The sequence below is a fragment of the Limanda limanda genome, chromosome 12 (genome assembly GCF_963576545.1).
Source record: "Limanda limanda chromosome 12, fLimLim1.1, whole genome shotgun sequence".
Taxonomy (NCBI): Eukaryota; Metazoa; Chordata; class Actinopteri; order Pleuronectiformes; family Pleuronectidae; genus Limanda; species Limanda limanda.
Window position 1 is genome coordinate 11,266,857 of NC_083647.1, and position 22,492 is coordinate 11,289,348.

At 42.9% G+C, this 22,492-nt stretch overlaps 1 protein-coding gene across 2 annotated transcripts in view; it reads left to right on the forward strand.

The window, feature by feature from the left end:
* LOC133015275 (pleckstrin homology domain-containing family G member 3) overlaps positions 1–22,390 on the forward strand; it is a 34,021-nt gene extending 11,631 nt beyond the window's left edge. The window contains exons 3-19 of one of the 2 annotated variants that reach the window (XM_061082437.1): positions 6,614–7,155; positions 10,488–10,588; positions 12,203–12,272; positions 12,431–12,477; positions 12,581–12,731; positions 13,127–13,258; positions 13,783–13,965; positions 14,175–14,267; positions 14,871–14,957; positions 15,058–15,088; positions 15,320–15,421; positions 15,537–15,569; positions 16,589–16,599; positions 16,937–17,302; positions 17,998–18,102; positions 19,395–20,844; positions 20,959–22,390. In XM_061082437.1, the coding sequence (XP_060938420.1) occupies positions 6,614–7,155; positions 10,488–10,588; positions 12,203–12,272; positions 12,431–12,477; positions 12,581–12,731; positions 13,127–13,258; positions 13,783–13,965; positions 14,175–14,267; positions 14,871–14,957; positions 15,058–15,088; positions 15,320–15,421; positions 15,537–15,569; positions 16,589–16,599; positions 16,937–17,302; positions 17,998–18,102; positions 19,395–20,844; positions 20,959–21,560 (4,106 nt within the window). In that variant the 3' untranslated portion in view covers positions 21,561–22,390. The remainder of the gene's footprint in view (positions 1–6,613; positions 7,156–10,487; positions 10,589–12,202; positions 12,273–12,430; positions 12,478–12,580; positions 12,732–13,126; positions 13,259–13,782; positions 13,966–14,174; positions 14,268–14,870; positions 14,958–15,057; positions 15,089–15,319; positions 15,422–15,536; positions 15,570–16,588; positions 16,600–16,936; positions 17,303–17,997; positions 18,103–19,394; positions 20,845–20,958) is intronic. The other variant, XM_061082438.1, reaches the window with a different exon arrangement.
* Positions 22,391–22,492: the final 102 nt, after the last annotated feature.

The window sequence follows — 22,492 nt, forward strand, 5'->3', positions numbered from 1 at the left end:
ACAGTGTCAGGTACCTAAAGAACAAGAAATGACTCATGATGAAACTTATCACTGAAGTTACCAATATGTTCTTTGTTTTATCATTCCTGATCGTACATGTGTGATCAAGCCTGTGTCAGATATGATTCATGGTACAATGGGCTCATATTTATTGCCTTTTGATAGGTGAGTCAGGATGAATCCGGTAGGAAGGTGGGAAGGTAGGAGCGGCTGTGTAGGTTACTTAACTGAGCAGGTAGGGGCTTGTACTTTTTGTGGGATTTTCTGCCCACAGTGCTTACACTCCTACTCTTATTGTTTGTTTTATATACTCAGGAAATTACTGAACACTTATGCAAGTGGCAGCATATAAATAATCTAAATTTTTTTAAAGCTAGCGCCCGACTGATATGGATTGGGGTCAGTGCCCCAAAAAAAAATTCCAATATTGAAATATCAGCTGATAAAAGAGCCAAAAGTTATATGTCTGTGAAAGTCTCAGGTCGGCTGATTTTTATAGGCAAACCAATCAATTGGTATTCAGAGGGGCTGCTGAGACAGTCTCTCTCTCTCTCTCTCTCTCTCTCTCTCTCTCTCTCTCTCTCTCTCTCTCTGATGCTAAGTGCGCCTGCAGTTGTAGGAGAAGTATTTGCATGCTGAGAATCATTATGCGCTGTGTTGTTCCTGTTTCTATTCTGTTTTCTGGTTTGATCACGAATGGTCAGCAGCCAGACACAACATCACATTGTAAGTCCTAGCGTCAGTCCTGTTAAAATACTCATGCAGGTGTGTCTCTTTGGCAAACCGCTTCTCTTGAACTGTGAGTGGCACACTCATCATTCGTCACATTAAAGTCTGGTCACAGGAGGGATTGGAGAGGAGCTTGGAAATTTTTTATTTGGAATTAATCCTGGACTTTCCTCACTGCTGGACTGACACATTAGACTGGGAAAGAGGTGATTTCTGAAACTCTTTGTATAACAAAGTCAACTTGATTGTAATCTGCTGTTGATGGCAATTCTATCTATATTCTCTCTGTGTAGAACTTGTGCTATAGTATATATTTTTCCAATAAGTCTAGATTTTTTACTCAAATTGACTGCATACAAAGAACTGAATAGCTCCATCCTGTAAAGAGTATGAAACACAAGTTGGATAAACCAGGCACATGGCTTAGTTTGTGGTTTTGAATGTGAAAGAACAAATCTATAGCTTGTCCAGGGTAGAATTTACATGGTTATCTGCATAGAAGCTGGTTTGCATGAATTGATGTGGTAATACGAGTCAAGTACTCTCAAGGTCTTACAACGAACAAGTTGCATCACGGCTGCATGCTGGGGCTCATCATGTTCAAGAAGGTGGGGATAGTCAGCTATAAAAAATGATGCATCAGTATTGTGTGCTAAATCATACAGCAACTGTGGGGCTTACTGCAAGAAGCCTGTTTCTTCAATGTGTCTGTCGTTAACCGAGCATGTAAAAAACTATTACACAAAGAATGCTTTATATCTCATACACAAAGTACTTCAGACAGACAGAGATCACCTCTGTCATACTCGTGACTGTGGCCTTTTTGGAAAAGTTAATAACCAGGTGCTGTGGTATCCATTTCTGAGTTTCTGTTCACCTCTGGCACCTCCTTATTAGGCGCTGCATGTCATTCACGTAACAATGATGTCAGAGGCGGAGAAGTTTATGAACTGTCTGCATTGTCAACCATCTGATAAGCTCACACTGAAAAGGAAGCAAGCGTAGACTTAACATTATTAGTTCTAGACTGCTTAGTCATCGAGCCCCTCATGAGTGAACGTCCCTTCTGCTTTCGGCAGGGAAACAGATCCAGGTCTTTTCCATAAATCACCTGGCATACACTTGTCACACTCATTTGCTGCTCATCAAATGAAGTCATACACTCAGACTTTTTATTTTATTTGGACATTTTCTTCACATAAAATCACTTAACGTTAACTTTACAAACGTTGCATTGTCGTACAGCATCACTGCCTCTGTCCAGGGGATTTGGATTCGGGGGAGTCAACAAAAGAGAAGGGAAGGTCATGCTCGTAGCATTAACACACCTTTGTCTGTAAATGTTAACCTCGGCTTAACAGACAGGAAACTGGAATTCAAAGAATTACAATGAGGTGTTGGGAGTTTTTTTTCCTGGAATTCCAACCATTTTTGTTTTAGCAACAACATTAGTGATCTGTGCACGCAGAGGAATGTGAGGTATTGTGATCCGTTAAGGATAAAATGGTCTTAGTTAACACTCTTGGTGACTTTGTTGAGACAAAATTAACTTGAGGTTAAAAATTCAACTAACTGAGTCCAAATACTACACTGTCTCTCCAGCCTTGACTTGGTTAATGGTTATGTATGTGAGTTAACAACTGTATTGACGCAGTTGTGAAACAAAGAGAGTGTTGTGTTTTGTCAAGGCTGTGTACTTATGCTGTAAAATTGTGGTTTCTGACTCCGAAATGGAAATTTTGCACTGGACCATATATTTAAGGGGACAAAGCCGTCTCCGCAACTATTCTGTGAGGTATGATTTAACAGGTCTGTCCACTGAGCTGTGTGAAAAGACGGGCCACAAGAAGTTTGTAAATGAATGCTTTCAGATCATAATTTAACAAAAACAAGTTTTGTAAATTAATGCTCCCCTCACATGTGAGAATTAAGAACAGTTCTCTTCTCTCGACCAACAGGGCAGATGTAGTGAGTAAATATTTGACAGCCTCAGCCAATTGGGTCAATTGGTAGCTGTGCGGAAAACAGATGCTTTAAACTAGTGTGAGCTGTTCACTGCCCCTGGTACGGTAGTTTAATTTTATAGACCATTCACTGCAGTTATGCCAAAACTTAAATAGGCATTTAGGTTTAAACCGATTAATCCCAAGAACAATTTTTCCTTCCATTAACATTAATGTTAACAAATTGCTCTAAAGCAGCTGGAGCTTTTGATAAGTTTCTTCTGTTGGAAAGAAAATCGCTGTTCATCGTTTTTTGTTTTTTTTTATCCATTTTCCCATTTCTATCATCAAGTTTATTACTGTTAACACTGCAAAAGCCCCAACGGCAGTAAAGCCAATGAAGGCCTACAAATCAGGACAGCTGAAGACTGTAAATCAAGATGGACGATGCATCTGCACTTCCTCCCTCTAACCATTGAGCAGTAGCGATCAGGAGATGGAGCTGCAGTACAGAGGTTCCGTTGATACACACGCTTGACCAATCACGAGTCCGTCTCAGCTGTCAATCGTGAGGGGTCACTTAGATTTCATAGCATCAAGCATTTTTTGTGATTAAAATCGACCTAAAATGACAGAAATCCTCTTAAGCGTAACCTAAACAAAATGTATTAAACATGTACCCCGGTCAAATCAACTAACATGGAGGAGGCAGGATTTATGACCTACACTTTATCCAGTGGGGTGGCAATGGTGCAGTCATGTCATCCGTCTTTACCGTCAATGGCTAAAACAAGGAAACACACACATTTTAATGCATGCATCCTATCCCATCGATAAATGGTAAATTCACAAAAATATCTTTAAGTAAACACTGTAGTTTCGGTCGCATTAAAATACAAAACATAAAAAATTAACACAACTACTATATATTTAAAAGGATACCAGGTAAAATACACTCTACTCTGCTATATTTAAGTGAAAACATGTACTGTATGTACTGTACATTTAAGAACTGGGTGGCACAGTAATAGGCACTACCTTACCACAGTGGCTTCAGATCCCTCAGAGATCGGTGAGAAGTGTTTGCAGATGCTGAAGAGACACTGAGCAAGACCAGACACTTTGACATTCACACTGTCTGTATGATTCAGGATTGGGTATTTAGTATTTTGAGAGCGCAGCATCAAAACGCATGAGTCGTAAAGGATGCAGATCACAAGTCTTTGTCTGTGTGGATCGCAGGATGGAAAAACTTTGCATTGCATGACGGGACAGTGTGCTCGGCTTATCTCAGACTTGCATGTTGACCAGGTCATTTGCATTCCTCTGCACGCCGCGTTTCAACAAAGTCAGCGAGTGGTCCACCGTGGTGGTTTTTCCCTGAAACATGTGGTGTGGTATCGGCCACAGATAACGTCAGCCGTGGAGCCTGTATCTGAAGTGGTCAACAAAGCTTTGGAGCTAAGCAGGGGCTGGAGTCAAGTGCATGTTCAAGTTTGACGTTGTCATTTCAGAGCAGCAAATCGTATCTTTTATTTCACCCCTTTGAGATATGCATAAGGGGGTAAAAGATAATGATTCTATGCCATCAGGAGAGGTTATATTCTGAAAGTATGGTGTTGATTTTGTCCTTAGCCCCCCCCCCCCCCCTCCCTTTTACCCGGCATGGACTTCGGTCCGCAGCACAGCAGCGTATTATGGAAAGATATGGGTAGGAGGAAGGAGGAAGGAGGAAGGGAATTTCACATGCCAGACACAGTGGAAACTCAAAACCAAAAGTAAAGACAGAAGTGACAAAGGATATGGAAGCCTTATTCAAATTCATAGTGGTGTAGTGAGGGTAATAGCTTCCCACTACACTCCAGATCAAACCTATGATTAGTCAGGGAGCGTAAACCGAGTTTTCTCAAGTGGTCAGCTCTTAGTTGCCAAATCATCCTTTACTCCCCGTGAGGTTGTGCATGGGAACTGTGTTGTTGGATCAGCCCAGTTTGGACCGTGGAGCAAGTAGTGCAGCGAGAACAAGACTCTCGTGAGTTCAGCCCTGACTCATGGAAAGTTTGAGGATGCCAAGAGGTGTGTGTCTGTGTGTCTGTGTGTGTCTTAAAAGGGCAATTTGATTCTTGATGTATAACCCTTCAAATAGCTGAATGTCACAATTTTCTCAAGAATTTATAAATCAGATATTTTGCTTTTATTATGCCTTTATTCCTACGAGAGCTGTGAATGGTTGTACTCTATTTCCTGTATAAAATGGGATATATATGAGACATTGTACATCAATTATGTATGCTTATTAAAGCAGCACCATGTTACTTTTACTGAGCAACAGCATCCTCTTCAGCCACACATGGTAATTTCTTCTTTGGCTCCATGTCTGAGCGATTAAGTGGTTTTCATGTAGAGAAAAAACTAAACCTATCAATGTTTTGAGCAGAACATCCGTTCAGGGTGCGAAGGGGAATGAAAGCAGCACCAGTCTATGCTAAGTCGATGTACCCTCAAACTATTTTTTAAGCTGATAGTTCAGTCAGTCATCAATCAGTGATTGACAAAATATCTTTTTACTACAGCTTCAGGTTTTTATTATGAGCTGTGGACCCCTGACCATTAACTCACATCTACTTAGTTTAAAGAATGTCAACACTGGTGGATTTTCCGGCTTGTGACGTAAACTACATCTGTTGGCTATCAACACGAAATTATGCTCTTCATCTCCACTTAGCAGTAGCACTTAGTGGAATGACGTAACTTAATATTTAGCTTAACGATGGTTTCTACCCTTTTCATTTCTGTTTATTAGTCTGAAGTTAAATTTCATCACAAAGCCCCATTTCTTTAGCTGGGTAAAATGGTTTTGACCCCTTTGCCCTCTAAGTATTAAAGGAAATAGAGCTCTCCGCTCAGTGGGCACTCAGTGCCCCATTCTCACACAGCGGCATGGTTTCTTATATTTAGGAAACGTTTGTGGGGAAAATTCCCCATCTGGTCAGGAAGGAAGTGAAACTGAATATGGATTCCATTTCTCTTAAATTCAGACGGAGCTCAATGAAGGCATATAAACAAAGCGCTGGGTGCCTTTCTCCAATCTTTTTTTCTCCCCATTAGTTTTCCCTCTCTGTTTTTCCAAGGCCCAGCCTTCAGCAGTCAAAAGAACAAGAGGAAGTGGCTGGGTTTTCCATAGAATATGCTGCGTTGCAATTAGGCCATGTCAGTAATGATTTGAGCTGAAGCTTTTACTGTAAACCACTCCTCTGTGTCTCAGCCTGGGAGAATAAACACAAAGCGCACAGCTTTTATTGATTCATGGATAGAAGTCTGGTCAATGTAGCTAGAACGTTTGCAGAATTATATTCGTCTGGATTGGTGCCTCGGCAGTGTCTCACTGCAGTCATGCCTCGCTGCTATGTGTACACTTGCTGAGAGAAGACAACCATGAAGACAATTCACCCAAGTGTGTCTGGACAGTAACAGCATTGTAGAAAAAACTAAATTAATGTTTACTGTAGAGTTCTATAAACAAAGTATTTTTGCATCTGGTTTAGAAGTATAAAATACAAAAAGTAAAATGAAGCAGCTTTGTTGGAGAACAACAATACATCACCCCAATTATTCCTTGTATAGCCCAGGAAACTGCAAGCTAGAGGAAACAACAAATATCACAACAATTATCTCAAATTTAAATATTTAGTGCAACAGTCGCTTCTTGGAAGACAGGCTTCATGGCAGGTATGCATATGTGGCTTTGATTGAAAAGAGAGAGAAAAGATTTTTTTATTAGGTATTTTATGTATGAAGCACTTACCTTCTGCAATTAGCCATGAGGTTGGTAGATTAGATTGTCTCCGGAAAGATGGAGACAGATATCCATTTCTCTTTCACTGACGACAGTGTCTCTCAAATTCTGACGCCTCTGTGTTTGTTTCTCTCTCCTGTCCCAGAATCTCCTCAGTTCTCCTCGCTTCTCCTCACCAGTAATCATGACCAGGCAAACATGGACTTGGGCCAAGACTGTTACAGCCGATTTTGTGCGGAGCCACTGGATGGAGAGGGTGAACGTCCAGTGAGCCTTGTGTCCACCCTGTCCTCAGACTCATCCCGCGACAGTCGCAGCCTCTTCGGAAGCACCATCGCAATACCTTCCTCCAACACCCCCCCCGTACCGTGCGGGGAGGACATAGACTTGGAGCTGAGTCCGGCCAAAGGTAACGGCGAACAGGCCGGGGACCAGAGTCCCACCCTCACAAGCTCCAGGGGCCGCTGGCAGGAACGGCTGGAGCCCCGGGTGATCAGCCACCAGTGGAACAACAACAACGCTGCCTCCAACAGGAAGGTGATCGCTCAAATACCTCACATCACTGCCTCGCCTGTCGTCGCAAACGCCATGGCGCCCAACCCGAAGCTGACCTACGTGGACCGTGTCGTCATGGAGATCATTGAGACAGAACGCATGTACGTCAAGGACCTGCGCAGCATTGTGGAGGTGAGTGGATGTCAGGGTTATGCTGACTGTACTCAAATTGGATTTTCCTTTTGCCGTTTTCAGCCAAGTTCACTGTGAGCCACTGGTTGATATTGTAGAATGTTAATCATCAGCATTCAGTGCATTTGGAGCACGTGTTTGCCTTGGGTTAATGGACAGCTGTGGCTCAGTGTCTGCAGAACTCTCTGGAGGTGATTTGCTGAATTTGTACAGCCAAAATAGGGGGAATTGGACTCAGCGGCTGTTGAGAGCAAATAATGTGTACTCGGTTTGTGGCCAAAAAATGAGTCTGGGCGTTGTAAAACATCCATTAAATTTTTTTTCTTTTTCCTTTTATAACCAGGATATGTACTGATTCCCTGCTTTCTAAACCAATTGGGCGGTTGACAAAAATATATTTCTGACATCTGACAATGTGTTTTGTTTATATATTTCCAAGGCTGGGGAGTTTATGATCTGGTCATAGTGATTTGTGTAAAGCACTTTGTATATTTACAGTGCAGTGAAAATTTACAGCCTGTAGCCCACAGAGCGTGCTCAAAGCTGGAGTTCAAACACAGTCAAAGCTTGGACACAGTGCAGGTCTTTCATGGCAGGAAACCTGGGCTCTATGATCTTTGTCAGAGATAGAAGAAACCTCATCTCAGACATGTGACCCATGGAAAATGGGCCAGGAATGATTTTACCCCTCAACAAACTTATCTCTTATCACTTGTTCTACCTTTTGGAGTCTGGAAACAAGTTCCAGACGAAGAAACCTTCCGTGTTGTTGCACAGAAACAGGAGCACGCTCCTGTCAAGCACTCTCTGCTGTTAATGTCTTTAACACGTGAAGCATTTCACAGGCTGACTCGCAGTAAACCAGCTCGCACCTCTCCTCACCTTGTCTCCGACTGCGCTGGCGTCTGGCAGTTGCAGGGGCGAGGGGGTGCCGGCTGGCCGCGGTTTGATTAATGACTTGCTTCGGACAAACACTTCCACTGCTTTAAACTATTTTAGCTGACGGGAGCAGCAGCCCCTGCCTGGTCTGGCCCCGCTCACTCAGACCCTGCAGCGAGCTCCGGCCCAGCCTGAGCTCTCAGGAGCTCCCAGCCAACACAAACACCTCCATCTTTGCACCAAACGGAGAATAACACAAATGAAAGCGGAGCAATCGGTTTTTCCATAGGCTACAGGGTGGGAATAGTGTCCAGCACAGATGTGTCCTTTTATGTTACAGTATGGCTACAGTCAAATCGATTCCATGCAGCTCATTTTAATTTCACACTGAGCCTTGAATCTAACAGAGACGTGTGAAACCCGTTCCCTCATCTTGGAATTGTTATTTCAGCAAACTATCGTAATCCAAAGCTTCCCCTTGATATTGACACTGAAGTCTGAAACAGCTGCTGAAGATGTTTCCACCCTGCTGTCCAATCCAGTGAATCGCTCCCTCTGAAGTCTCTCACTCTTTACTGTCTATCCATAGAATAAAGTTTAGAGAACAGCTGTTTGACCCAGCTGGTCTCACATGTCTAAATACTATCTCAGCACTTGGTGCAGTCACACCCAGAGGAATTGTTCAAAAAGAATGTGAATCATGCTATTGGGTATCAGAAAAAAGAGCCAGTCCAACATATAGCCCCTCTATTTTATGTTTTGCACATGAGTCTTTGTTGCTTTATTCATATATACACACACAGATGAGAAATAAAAAAAGTAAAACAATTTTTTAACTATAACTGTAGAGAGGGTTTACATTTAATGGTTTTAGTGTAATTCACCTTTATCAGGATTTTTGTCCCAACCAATCAATTGTTCTAATTCTCTGGTAAATATAGTATCTCCTCTCACTCTTAAACAATAAATAATCTTTTCCATCTCCAATATTATTAATATAATAATATTTCCTATCTAAGCCTAGTTCAGTTCTGAGTGTGTTCGTATCAAGCGATTTCTTGGTCGCCTCTCTCACAGCTGTGAGTAGAATTTTGATCAGATACTCACCTTCATCCTGCACCACATTAGTTATATTGCCCAAGTTTAAAATATAACACTTGGGTATCGCACCTTGCTCAGAATTCACTCTGTCCCAGAATTGTTCTTTCAACGAGCCAATCGAGCCAATCCTCCGCTGAAATTCAAAATGTTTGAGTCTTTTCCCCACTTAAACTGGTGCGGATAGAGAGGTTCATCCACTCAATAGAAGGCTGGCGGTTTAATCCCAGTCAGACGCACTGTGTAACTGTGTGTGTGAGTGGCTGACTGGCAAAAGTGTTCTGTAAAGCGCTTTGTGTGTTCTTCAACATTAGAGAAGCGTTATATAGATACAGACCACTTACCATTTAAACTCTTGATCTTATTTATTTTTAATTAGTTAAACATTTTGGATGCGACTTATTGGTCCCACATTAGCCCTGCGCAGGTAAAGCTGGGTTTCTGGTGCTTTAAGCTTGTCGCACTATAAGCTGGGAGGGTCCACATATAGCATTTAATCTCTCGTGCTATGCTAAAGGTCACGTGTGTATGGTGTAACAACAGTGGTGAGTTATTCCATAGGAGACTATGAGGCGCCCTGCTGACTGCAAGTCAGCATTGCTCCAGCTGCAGTGAAATTCTCCATCCATGACCGGCTGCAGTTCATTCAGTCAGTGCGACGTGATGACTCTACTCTTAATCTGGGCTGCCTGGCAAATGTGTGTGTGTGTCTCTGGGTGTGCTTGTGTGCATTTGCACCACATCGTCTGGGAGCATGGGGGTGTGTACAAGCTGTTTACTGGTAGATTCTTTATACAGTCGCTGAGTTCATACGGGTTTGTCGCTTGTCCTTTACTCTGCACTTGTTTGTCGTGGTTTGTGTGGCAGTGCACAGTGGGCCGAGAGACAGGGCAACCATCCAGATGTTGGAATATGTGTGGTTTTAGATATTTTTATCTACTGAGTAGGTCCGTGGGGAGCTGGGTCCTGGCAGGGGAACGGGCTGTGCTGATGTTTATGGTCAAGGTACAATGGGGCCTCCTCCAGACAGTCACATTTCACCCCCAGTCACTGGAACAAATCCTTAAAAGGATCCTTTAAACATCATGTAGCTGTGAATAAATCAACCTACATCTTTCACGTCATAGCCTTATGACCATGACATCAGACCTAGAATGGTATAAACCCTCTGCACGAACCAACTGTTGTGTGAAAAGTGATCATTCATCCCAGAGGATTTACTGCGTGATGGTTTTGAAGGAGAAAATTGTCTCTCTTTATGCATACTCCCTCTGCAGGTAGGAATCTGCAAATGCCTGAAGGATAGTAACCCATATGGAGTGATTTGAAATTAACTGTATTTTCTATTTTCCCAGGACTATTTGGCTCACATCATCGACATGAGCAACCTCCCCATACGACCAGAGCAAGTGTGTGCCCTGTTTGGAAACATAGAGGACATATATGAGTTCAACAGGTACGTCACCGCCCGGGTTTACCCTCACCAACCAGCGTAACATCTAGATATTTTTATTTTTGTAGCTTACATCTTAAAAGGTACCTTCAACCTGATGAGACAATACCCAGAGCAGAGGGGCTGTGGTCAGTCATCGGTGTACTTACTTCCTTGTACTTTGTTCCTATTCCGTGCACTTTGATGTGTGTGTACTCTGCTATTCTCATATTTGCGATAATATGAGGAATGTGGAGAATTCATGACGTCTAACTCCTTTTCTTTCCCTCGCTGCTTGTGATCCATTCAGTGAGTCAAAGCAGACACAGGGAGGAGCCATGGGGCAACACTCTCCACAGTAAACACGCTGGTGTAATGGTCATAGTTTGTCTTACATTTAATCATCTCACATCAGCAAGTGCCCACTGCTGTCCGTGCCGCTTGATAAAACAACACATTAACATTCCTCGGGTAATGTCAAAGCTATTGTACAGCACAAACCACTAATGAGGTCGATCTGAATCTTTTTTTTCTTCTTTTTTTTTAAATTGAAGTCAGCTGAGGAGAGATTTGGGATCCAAGGGGACATGCACTGTAGTTTACAGAGAGACAATGCTTTTCTTTTGTGTCACGTTGCATTGAGAAGCTTTGTCATCCTTCAGTTAGCAAATCAGACCGATCCTGTTTTTTTTACAGTGCAGTTTCAGAGGAGAAGGGTCTGTCCTTGCCTGTGAAAGGTACCACATGTTTATTTAATATTGCTACAGAGTTGTGCCTATTTGCAGGAGGCTTTCCAAATGTATGTTATAATAGAGGTTAGTATTTCTATAGTCTGTCAAAAAGATAACAAACCCAGTCACCTGATTTACTCACCATTGCAGGGATCATGTAAACCATCACCGTACTGCAGGTGTCTTTCTAGCAGTGAAGTTTACTTTGCTGTAATTCAAACCCCTGCTGCCCCAAAAGCACTTGATACTCAATAAACTCACATTTATAAGTGTATGTCATTGCTAAGAGGCCAGGATTTTATTCTTTGTGACCAGAGTAAATCTTGCAGTATGAACAAATATTGACTTTGTTTCTGAAACATACCTCAACACCAGTGCTTTTCTTCTACTGTATTATGAACATGTTTCCTTGCAATTGCTTTCAGATAAGGCACACAGTCTTTATCTAAAGGGATGGAATTCATTGTGATGAAGCTTGTTTGATTATTTCGATTATGTCAACCGAAGCCATGTTCTTTTTTATGTGTTGTAATTTTCCAACAGTGACTCAGTTGTGCACATTTTGTTTAGGTGATGTCACACCAAGTAAATAATGAATCAACCGTACAACTGTCAGGTTTTCAGACTACATCCTGTTTTTTATGGCACTGTCAGAGTGGAGAATTCCAGTGTTCCTTCTTGCCAAGTCAAGGTTATTGTTTAACAGTGTATGCTGCCCTCTAGTGGCATTTTTTCTTAACTTGTGTCAAATCTCATTGGGGGAAAATAATAAATACTGTAGAAGAATATAAGCATTGATTTATTCACAACAGCCACTAATCATTATTTATTCCTTCCTTTGTGGTTTCATCTGTTTTTTCTACACATAGATATTTGGTTAACGTGCACTCTCTGTTCTGCTTTTCAGTGAACTGCTGCAGTCTCTGGATATGTGTGAGAACGACCCTGTGGCCATAGCTAGATGCTTTGTAGATAAGGTCAGTATATCTTCCTCATAACATTACAATTAAACTATTTTTAGTCTACTTAAAATAATATATTGTTATTTATTCTATCTTACCTAAAGGCTTTAATTAATCAAAGTTATAATGAAATGAACGTTATCAAAATGTGTGTCTGCTTTGTGTTTCCTCAGAGTGAATACTTTGAAATTTATACCCAGTATTGCACCAACTATCCCAAGTAAGAAGCTAGAAAATATTAAGTTGAAATAACCTTTTTCTTGTGATATCTGATGTAACATCCTTTATTAAACATATACATGTATTCGTCTTCTGCTCTCTAGCTCTGTGGCAGCACTGACTGACTGCATGAGGAGTAACACCTTAGCCAAGTTCTTCATGGATCGACAAGCTGCTCTGAAGCGCTCGCTCCCTTTGGGCTCCTTCCTGCTCAAGCCAGTTCAGAGGATACTGAAATATCATCTGCTGCTGCAGGTACACAACAGTCTCCTTGGTTACACTGCTTTAACATGACTTCTCCTCAATACGTCACCTGCAGGCCTCAGATTTATGATACTGTAAGTATTAGAGAAGTTCACAGCCCTAATGCGTGATGATGAAGCAATGTTATTATGTTTTTTTATAACTGCACCTTGAAAAATGCGTGTTTAACAATATAGTCAAAGAGTTATTGTCTCCTTTTCCCCTTCTTTAATTTGATTAATATCTAAGGGCCCAGAGGCGAAAAGCCATTTAGTATTTTCAAAGGTAAATAGCTAAACAGATTGATATGGATTCACATCTTTCTTTGTTTGGGAAGAGATTCAATTAGTTCCCTGTGGCGTCACCCTCCTGTCAGAAGTCGTAACTGTCCCCGATCTCTTCTAAAGGAAATTGCGAAGCACTTTGACCCAGATGAAGAGGGAAATGAGGTGGTTCAGGAGGCCATCGACACCATGACCGGAGTGGCCTGGTACATCAATGACATGAAGAGGAAACATGAACATGCTGTCAGGGTTCAGGTCAGAGCTCCACACATGCATTCAAACAGCCATTTAAAAGATGTATATACGTCTTTGTCATGAAGTGCTCACACACCGTCCACCACACTTTCAGTCAAGTTATTTTTCCAAAGTAAATTATGAAATTATCCTAAACATTTTCATTTCGAAACATAATTTGTCCATAGATATTTTGCATTAGTTATCTACTTTTTTCATTCTCTTGCACATATACATATTCTAAAAATACGACTCTTCAGTCATATGTTCTCTAAAGCAAATCCACAAACCTTCACATTTGATATCAATGTATACATCTGCAGCTTTCACATTTAGTGTTACAGGGAGGATTACTGATTTTTAATGATATTCTTGGTGTGAGCCGTGATCAAGTGGCAGCTTCAGTTTTCTTTTTACCCTTGTATCACAGATAAAAGCTGACGCTGTGCTGGCATTTATACTCTTTCATGGTGAAGGAACATGGCTAATAGTGTGTGTGTGTGTGTGTGTGTGTGTGTGTGTGTGTGTGTATTTTTCATCTGCAGGAGATACAGTCTCTTCTGATCAACTGGAAGGGTCCTGACCTGACCACCTATGGAGAGCTGGTGCTGGAGGGCACGTTTCATGTCTTAAGGGCGAAGAACACCCGCACACTCTTCCTCTTCGAAAAGATGCTCCTCTTTACCAAGAAACGAGGGGAACACTTTGTCTATAAGACCCACATCTTGGTAGGGTTCATTTTCTCTCATTAATGATTTAGTACTTTAAGAAATGTAGATGAAGGTAAATGGTGATTTATAGATTTAACAGAAGGGCAAACAACATCATATCTTGTGTTCAACCACTTAAGATCTATAACATAAAGACATATTCTTTGAAGTAGCAAAATAAGTTGACTGAAGCCTCAGTTTCATCTCTACATTAATTGTGGTTGCAGTGCTCCACCCTAATGCTGCTTGACAGTGCCAAGGATCCCCTGCTCTTCAGTGTCATCCATTTCAAGCATCCGAAGCAGCCACATACAGTCCAGGTAAATGTGGATCACCAGTAACTGTCAACCTTTTTCCCTCAGCTGCACAGTTACACAAAATGTACAACTGCAGTTTAATCATTTGGTCAGAATGATCAGAAAACAACCTGATTAGTTTGATGTTTTCCGTAATATCACCATTTGTAGTTTTAACCAAACCTTTTTTCTTAAACACTTAAGAGACAGTGGTTTCCACTGTTATGTCAGTTCTGTATTCCTGTCAGCAGGATAACGCAAAAACATTTCTACCTAACCGATTACCACAACATTTTGTGGAGGGAAATGAGAAAAGGAAGATGGCATTGCAATTTTGGTGCAGATCAAGATCAGGGGGTTCTTAAACATTGTTGAATAGGACCTTAGTCAATATTTTGGTTGATTTCTCAGAGAATAATTCATGGAATCGTAAAAAAACAGACGTTTTATGAGTGTTTGCAATTGCGTCCAGATCCAAATCAAAACCTGGATCTAATGAATGTGAATGTGTTTTCATGAGGAGAATGTTGGGACCCGGAGGAGAAATACACTGAGTGCCAGCTTGTTTCTATTCTATTGTTTAATGTGAAGAACGACTTTCTAAATCACAAGTACTCGTTGTTTCAGGCCAAGTCAGTAGAGGAGAAGCGTCTCTGGGCTCATCACATTAAGAGGCTGATTCTTGAGAACCACAACACCATCGTCCCCCAGAAGGTAAAAAAAAGAGTCCCTCAAAACGATGCCCTTTCTCCTAAGAGAAAGAGAAAGCTAAAGGTCTGCCTCTCATCATATCACACTGCCTCTTTCTTCAAAGGCAAAAGATGCCATCCTGGACAACTCAAACTGTAAGTGTCACAAATATGGTAACATTAGCCATGCACAAACCACTTTAACAGTATCCATGGCAACAGAAGATGCCTGGCACAAAAAAAAGGGTGGTTCATTTTCAGTGGTAAATATATATTGCTGTTTAATTTACCAGGAAGGCGTAGCCCAGAACACATCCGACTATTGGGAGAAAATTGTTTTTGTAATTGCAGCTCTGAAGTGTAATGACATATTTTTCTACTGCCCAGATCTAGGAAAGTACCACTACAGTCCTGAGAGGCTGAATAAAGCAGAGTCCTGCCGGGGGGACGACTTCCATCAGGGAGGACGAAAGGGGCGAAGGAGATCAGGTAAACAGTTCTCACCCGATCTTGTATCCGTAAAGTCCTTCTTGTATCTGTTCAATATAGTTCTATAGTTATTTTGTTGATCATTAATTGTCATTTCCAATTTCTCCCCTTTCAGAGCCTGCAAAAAGAATCCTGAGAAGCACAAAAGGTTGGTACATGGTGAGGTTCAGTGGACGTTCAATCTCCGTTTCAGGAATTCCGGGGACAAAGGGGCAGATTTTGGCTACATCCATATTACTCATTTGTTTGAAACCGCCATTTTCTTTATAGTCTATACCAGTTGTCTACCTCAGAATGTCTAAACAGCTTTGTTTCTGCTTGTCCAGATTCAAAGGCAGCCCCATGCGGCCAGGAGCGTTTTCAAACTTCTCAGTTTTAGCGGCTCTAAAGTAGTAGTAGTGTGGTTGCCAGGCTTATCCGTAGCAGAGTGGATGCGTTTTTAAAAGAACATGGAGTATGGATGTAAACGTATTAACCACCGTTCAGTTTGATCCTCGTTCATGGTGCTATCCAGCTACCTCCTAACTGGGGTTATTATATGTCTCCGTGAAATAAAGAGCTTTTTTCATCTCCATTGCAGTTTCGCTTTGTTCTCCCACAAAGACACCTGGAGAACAGATCAAAAGACCACACACACTCGCCCCCCCCTGTCTCCACTGGCCTCCCCCATAATGAAGTTAATTATATTGCACATCGGCCCAAGGCTTTGTCATACACAAGCTCTTTTCAATAGTCCGACTCGGCCTCAGATCTGCGCGTCCTCCTGCTCTCATCTTCTATAATTGGCCATTATGAAAGAGAAAAACCTCTGTATTCCTCGTCCCCAGTTCTTCTCTGCTCCCAGACCAGATCAATTTTTGGAATCAGTGTAATGAAGAAACAATGTCCATGTCAACCTTCCATATCGGTGAGGGAGTGGCTCATCACATCCTGGCTAATTGAATCATGTCCAGTCTAAGCCACTGAGAGGAAGATGTTTCTAATTGTTATTATCTAATCACAAGACCTCCTTTGAGACTGGGCCAGAGTAACAACCGTCTCACTCACTCCCTTCTTTTGGAGCTTGTATAAGACCCGTGTGGTGTTCAGGTTATTCTGTCCTGTGATATTCTGACTTTCTCATTTGTTTATCTCTCCCCCTCTTCTTTATCTTTGTTCTCCATGAAGCTGTGCTGAAGGTAAGCGTCGGAAATCCAAATGCTGTCTTTTATTAAACTCCGATAAGCTTTTTGTTTATTCTTATGTAAGCACAACACTTTGTCGGTGTGCTGGGGTGAGATATGGTTTATCCAGTTTTGATTCAGCAGTTCAGACTTTCCATTCTAATCCCAAAAGAAGTGTAACCAAAACATTTGAAAGTAGAAAAAACCTAATCTGCACAGAACATACTTTGACTTGGCCTGAAGAAAGGAAAATCATATCTCACATCCCATTTACAGCTCTTTTGTAATCACAATCATGCTCCAGCACTGGCCTCGCGATAACAAACCACATGTCTTTGACTTCACGCTACAGCATGCAGGCAGTGAGGGTGCACTGCTGGGGGATAGGCGCACCCCTCAGCCAGCCGCTAGTGTCAGAACGCTGGACCCCGGTCTCGATGACCCTCAGGCTGAGAGGCCATGTGTGGACGATCTGATCCCGAGAAGGAACTCTCTGGAGCAGCTTAGTCCCACTGACACTGGCCCGAAACTGGGTTCTTCACTCAGTGAGGGGGGTCTGGAGCTGCAGAAGGAGGAGGATGAGGAGGAGGGGGAGAGTTACAAGGAAGATATACTAATGGGAGATGACCAGGTAGCCGACTTTGCCAACTCAGTGCTGGCAGCCATCTCCTGCTGGCACTTTAGAGCCAGGGCTTTGCTTTCTACTCACTTCACAACGGTGAGGGTTTCTGCCACCCACGGGTTTCCCATTTTTGTCCTCCATACCGGCGGCTTACCAATACTCCCTGCCACTCTTTCTCCCACGCTCGCTCACGTCCCTCTCGCTTATTTTTACTTCACAAACAGAACCAACTAACACCTGCTACCATTTGCACTGTGCACATTAATACCTCTTGTCAAATTGATGTTGAAGTGCATGGAATTTCCTAATCTGGTATCTAAGAAGGAATGGTTGTAACTTAACTTGGTGCATGTCTCTGCTTGTGGAGCTGAAGGTCGTCCCTCTGTGCATGCACTCGGCTCCTGTGTCTGTCCTCATCTGTGTACTGTAGTTCCAGTAATTGTGTGCTGTGTTTCATAATTGTGTTCTTAGGACATGATGGATGTCGATGCTCATGCTGTTGAAACCATTGCCTGCATTTGCATTATAACCAGTGGCGCCATGTTGAATGTAATTTGACTTCAAAGCTTAATGTTGGCATCTGATTAAATGATTATTATTATGGCGTGCTCTTTGATAATCATATTTCCCCTTTCCCCCTTCTTTGTTGAGGTCAATTATTATACCAGTATTTATTCTGAATTATGCATTAATCCACTTTGGTTAAATTGAAACCCTTTTATTGTAGTGGCTGTTTCAAACATTAAACGTTAGCGTGTTTGTTGTGTTTCTATTTGTTTTTCTGCTCTCAGGACGATCACGACAGATTTGTGACTGAAGTGAAAGCTGAGACAGACACTGGGAGGCAGGAGGAGAATCACGTGGACGAGGCTATTAAAAAAGCTCTCACTACACAGGTAGTTAACAAAGCCGTCCGCAATTAGTGTCCACACATCCATTCAGCATCATTTCCACACAGTCTCTGAGGTCAGATATGACACTAATGTGTATTCACTGTGTAACATTATGCCAATATATCCTTATACCCTCAGTACAGGTAATTGTGTTGTAAGGGTTTAGACTATTGTCTCTTTAATATGACATTAATCTTGCAGTGTGTTTTCAGCTGTTATTTTCTATTTGGCCTATTTGAATTATGCCTAGACTTTGTTTTCATGCAAATTAAAATGACACACACGCGCACGTACAAACAGCTTTGTACTTCTATCTTAGTGAGGACATTCATTGGCATAATGGCGCCTTAATGTTAGGTGGTCTTAATCAGTTTGAGTACCGCAAAAAAAAGTATATTATTTATTATATTTATTGTTGCTGTGATTTATTGTTATGTTTTGTCTTAACACACATTTCTTCAATTATTCTATTAGCTTACTTATTGTTTCATTTTTTCTTATGGCGCGATTTGAACCAGTCAATTATGGTCTTAATGAGGGACTTTATAACGTGGAACTTTCTTTAAATCTCAAACTCACCCCAACTCTAATCCTAAAACCAAGTCTTTGGCCCAAAACACCCCTTTGAAAAAAAAGCTAAAGAGTCCTCTCAAAGATACACACACACACACACACACACACACACACACACACACACACACGCAGCTCTGTGGTCAACATTTGATTTGGAGGCCAGGTGCTGCTCTAATGATTCTCTGCACCTGAACAGAGTAGAGTTTGTAATTCCTTTCTAACCTTATCTCCACCACACAGCCCCAAGCTGCACTTTTTAGAAATTGCAGGCACACCACACGAGCAGGCAACAACTGGAAACACATTTAGAATAATGGTCGACAAGGGCAACATCAGCACAGCCAGCAATGTCGGGGGGGCCGATATCACAGACGCTGATAGGGCCTCTGACATCATCGTACTCACCGTTAAACTCTCCAAGGGCGTCCTAAATGGTGCAGCGAGGAGGTGTTAGCAACCAGAATGTAAATGCAGTCACAGTGTCATTGCAATTTTTACTACACGGACATGTTGTACATAGAAACAGGTCACTGTCATAAAGCTCCAGTGGGTCCCCAAGGACAAAACACATGCATCGTAAATTGTGGCTGCTGTGGATTAAACTGTCTGGTTGACTTTGAAAAGGTCCATTACGTTTATGGAGATTGGAGAGTGCTTGCCTTGTCATTATGTCTCTTTTGCTCATTACATGCTACTTTGTAAACACTCCTATCGTGTTTCAGGTCAACGTGGAGGAGATCTGTCCTCTAGACTGCGTCCCTCCAGAGAAGAGGAGGGATCAGCCGGAGGTGCAGGACTCCCAGTGTCCCGAGTCTCCTGTGTCCTCCCCTCAAAAAGACGACGACACCCTAGAAACTGAGGATACTTCAAGAGAAACTGGAGAGGAGGAAGAAGAAGGAGGGAGCGATTCCTCTTGTCTCCAAGTGGAGGAGGCGAGTGTACTGACGAACGGGGAGCTCTCAGAGGAGGAGGAGGACATGTTGGACCACAAAAGCATTCTTCCCTCGTCCGTGTTGGACCAGGCGAGCGTGATAGCCGAGCGATTCATCCACAGCTTGTCCAGACGGAGCAGCCTAGTGTCAGAGGACCTGGATTCCCTCGCCTGTCCCTCTCCTCCAGCAGAAAACGAAGTCTTCAAAAGCCCCTCGGCCTGCATGGACTTGGAGGAGCAGACCCAAATGTTGGAGAGCTCAACTCCGGAGCCTCAGACCACCTCAGAGGTCGACCTGTCGACGCCTGCACACAACCCTGCACTGGACATCCTCATCGAAGGAGAACGGAAGTCCACACTTTCCAAACAAGATCGTCTCCTCATCCACAAGATCAGGAGTTACTACGAGGATGCCGAGCACCAGGATGCTAACTTCAGCATCAAGCGCCGGGAAAGTCTCTCCTACATCCCGGCAGGTCTGGTTCAACACCTGAGCCGACAGCTGAACAGCATTCCTCAGGAGCAGGCCGTCCCGGTGCACAGGAAGGGCCTCTCTCGGAACCGGCCCACTTCCTGGTCCGTGTTCGACCTTCCTGGATTAGAAAAGAGTCGAAACACTGAAACTCGGCCGAAAACCGAACCGAAGAGAGCAGCGGAGGCCATGGCGAGACCACAGTGCATCAGTGAAGCCTCAACCACAGAGGAAGAAGAGTTCAGAAGCTCAGAAGAAATGATCAAGGTTTGGCAAGACATGGAAATGCAGGAGGACGTCCTGCAGATAGAAGAGGAGAAAGTGAATGATTCGATATTGGAAGCAGCACAGGATATGAGCTTCGATACTTCAGATGTTAAAAGCAGCGAACAAACGCCTCCGATTTTAGAAGAGTCTGAAACATGCCCTGCCTCAGATAGTTCCTCGGTCTCATCACCCAGCACAACGGCTCCACCGACAGAGGGCGGATCTACACCGAGCAAAACTCCTCCGTCCCAGGAGAAGAACCACTTGAACCACAACCAGCTGCCGAAGATCATCAGCTTCCGAGCGAGTCTGGACGAGGAACAGATCCTGCAAGACATGGGAAAGATGAAAAACAAGGTGTTCCAGCTGGCTCGTCAGTACAGCCAACGCATCAAGAACAACAAGCCTCTGGTGTTTCAGAGGAACCGAGACACGGCCAATCAGCAGAGCTTGAAGAGCGCCCCCGCTGTCCACGAGGAGAGGCTGCAGCTGAGGAAAAAGGGTAAACAGGAGGCTGTTGATTGCTTTCTCTTGCAGTAACTTATCACTTGTTCTCATGTAGATAAAACTGATTCTCTGTATGTTTTTTTTGTTTTTTTTTTGTGTGTGTATACAGGTAAACACAGCCTGAGATTGCCCCTGATTGGTTCGGATCAGATGGTCATCCATGAAGTGCGTTCTCCGAGCCCAGTCCAGACCCCCAGCTCTGCCACCATCTCCCAGAGCTCAGACACCTGCCCTCAAAGCTCACAGACGGAGAGATTCCACTGGCCGGACGTGCAAGAACTTCGCTCCAAATACACCCACTCCTCCAAAGTGACGGGTAGCTGCACAATGGGGATGTTGGAGTGCTGCAGCAGCGTGTGTAACGGCTGCTCACACAAGTACAGCAGCTCCTCAGACCTTCACAAAGCTCTGACAGACAGGACACATTGTGAAGAAGGTCCAGCCGTAGAGGACTGGCCCCAGCCACGGCTTCAGCCCCTGCTGTGCAGGTGGAGCTCCTTGGACCACATCGGGTCTCTTCCCCTCCACGAAGTGCAGAACCTCCAGGATCCTGTGAGGAGCAGCTGCACAGCAGGAAAACTCCAAGACCCGGACCACCTCCCCCAGGAGGATCCTGGCTGTGCAGAGAAGTCCTCCATTTTCAGTTCAGGGAAGATGTCCGAGAGTAATCTAGTGAAAAGCTTACGGGAGAAGTTCCAGAGTTTAAGCTGATGAACGCGTGAATCATGTTTATTTCTATTATCAGGAAACAGCTGCCAGTTATCAAATGCTTCTCAACATCCTCTTTTTCATCTTGTCCCCTAAAAGAATGCAGCTTACTGTCCGCACAGTGTTTTAGTACAGGAGACATTCGGTGATGAATTGTGTTTAACATGAAAGGGACATTATTGGTTATTTGTTGGGTTTATGAGAGGGAAGTTTGTTGTCTTTAAAAAGGTGTGTTGCATTATTTGTACATTGGGTATTTACCTGCACTGTACATTTTCAACTTTATGTAAAAAATGTGTAAATAGTTTCCTGTATCAGTTAAAGATTAGGTCCTACTTTATTATTATATGCACCCACTGATGGTGATCCCTGCTATAGTCACTATAGCACTATTATCATGTGACCACGTAAACTGTAAGCTGGAGTGTCAGGAAGCGAAGTGGAGGTGGACAAACACAGACTGATCTTTTTTTTCAGCGTGAACTCTGCCGTCTCACGGACGAGGGTCTCTGACCGAACACCAAAGACAGTTTCCTTTTAACTTTTGTAGTCTTTGAACGCATGCCGTCACCGCAGTAACTGGCTTCCACGTTTTACTGTAGCTGCTTCTACAACTGTCCTCACATACTGGGTCACAGGAGCTTTAATTTCTCAACGTGTTGTATATTTTCTTAGATATTATTTATGAAACTGTATATTTGGGAGAGAGTGGCCTTGTGTAAATACTGAGCAGTAACAATTTTACTTTTTAAATTTCAGCTACAGGAAAAAAATGATTGTTTCATACTTGAAGTTTCCCGTATTTTCAATAAAAACAGAAATGGTCAAGTGTCCGTTGATTGTCCTTGTCCTCTTTAAACTTCCATCCATTTGTCCTGTGGTCGGTAGAGTGAGATCTACAACTTCTTATTAAACTGGTTAAAAGTTTCCATATT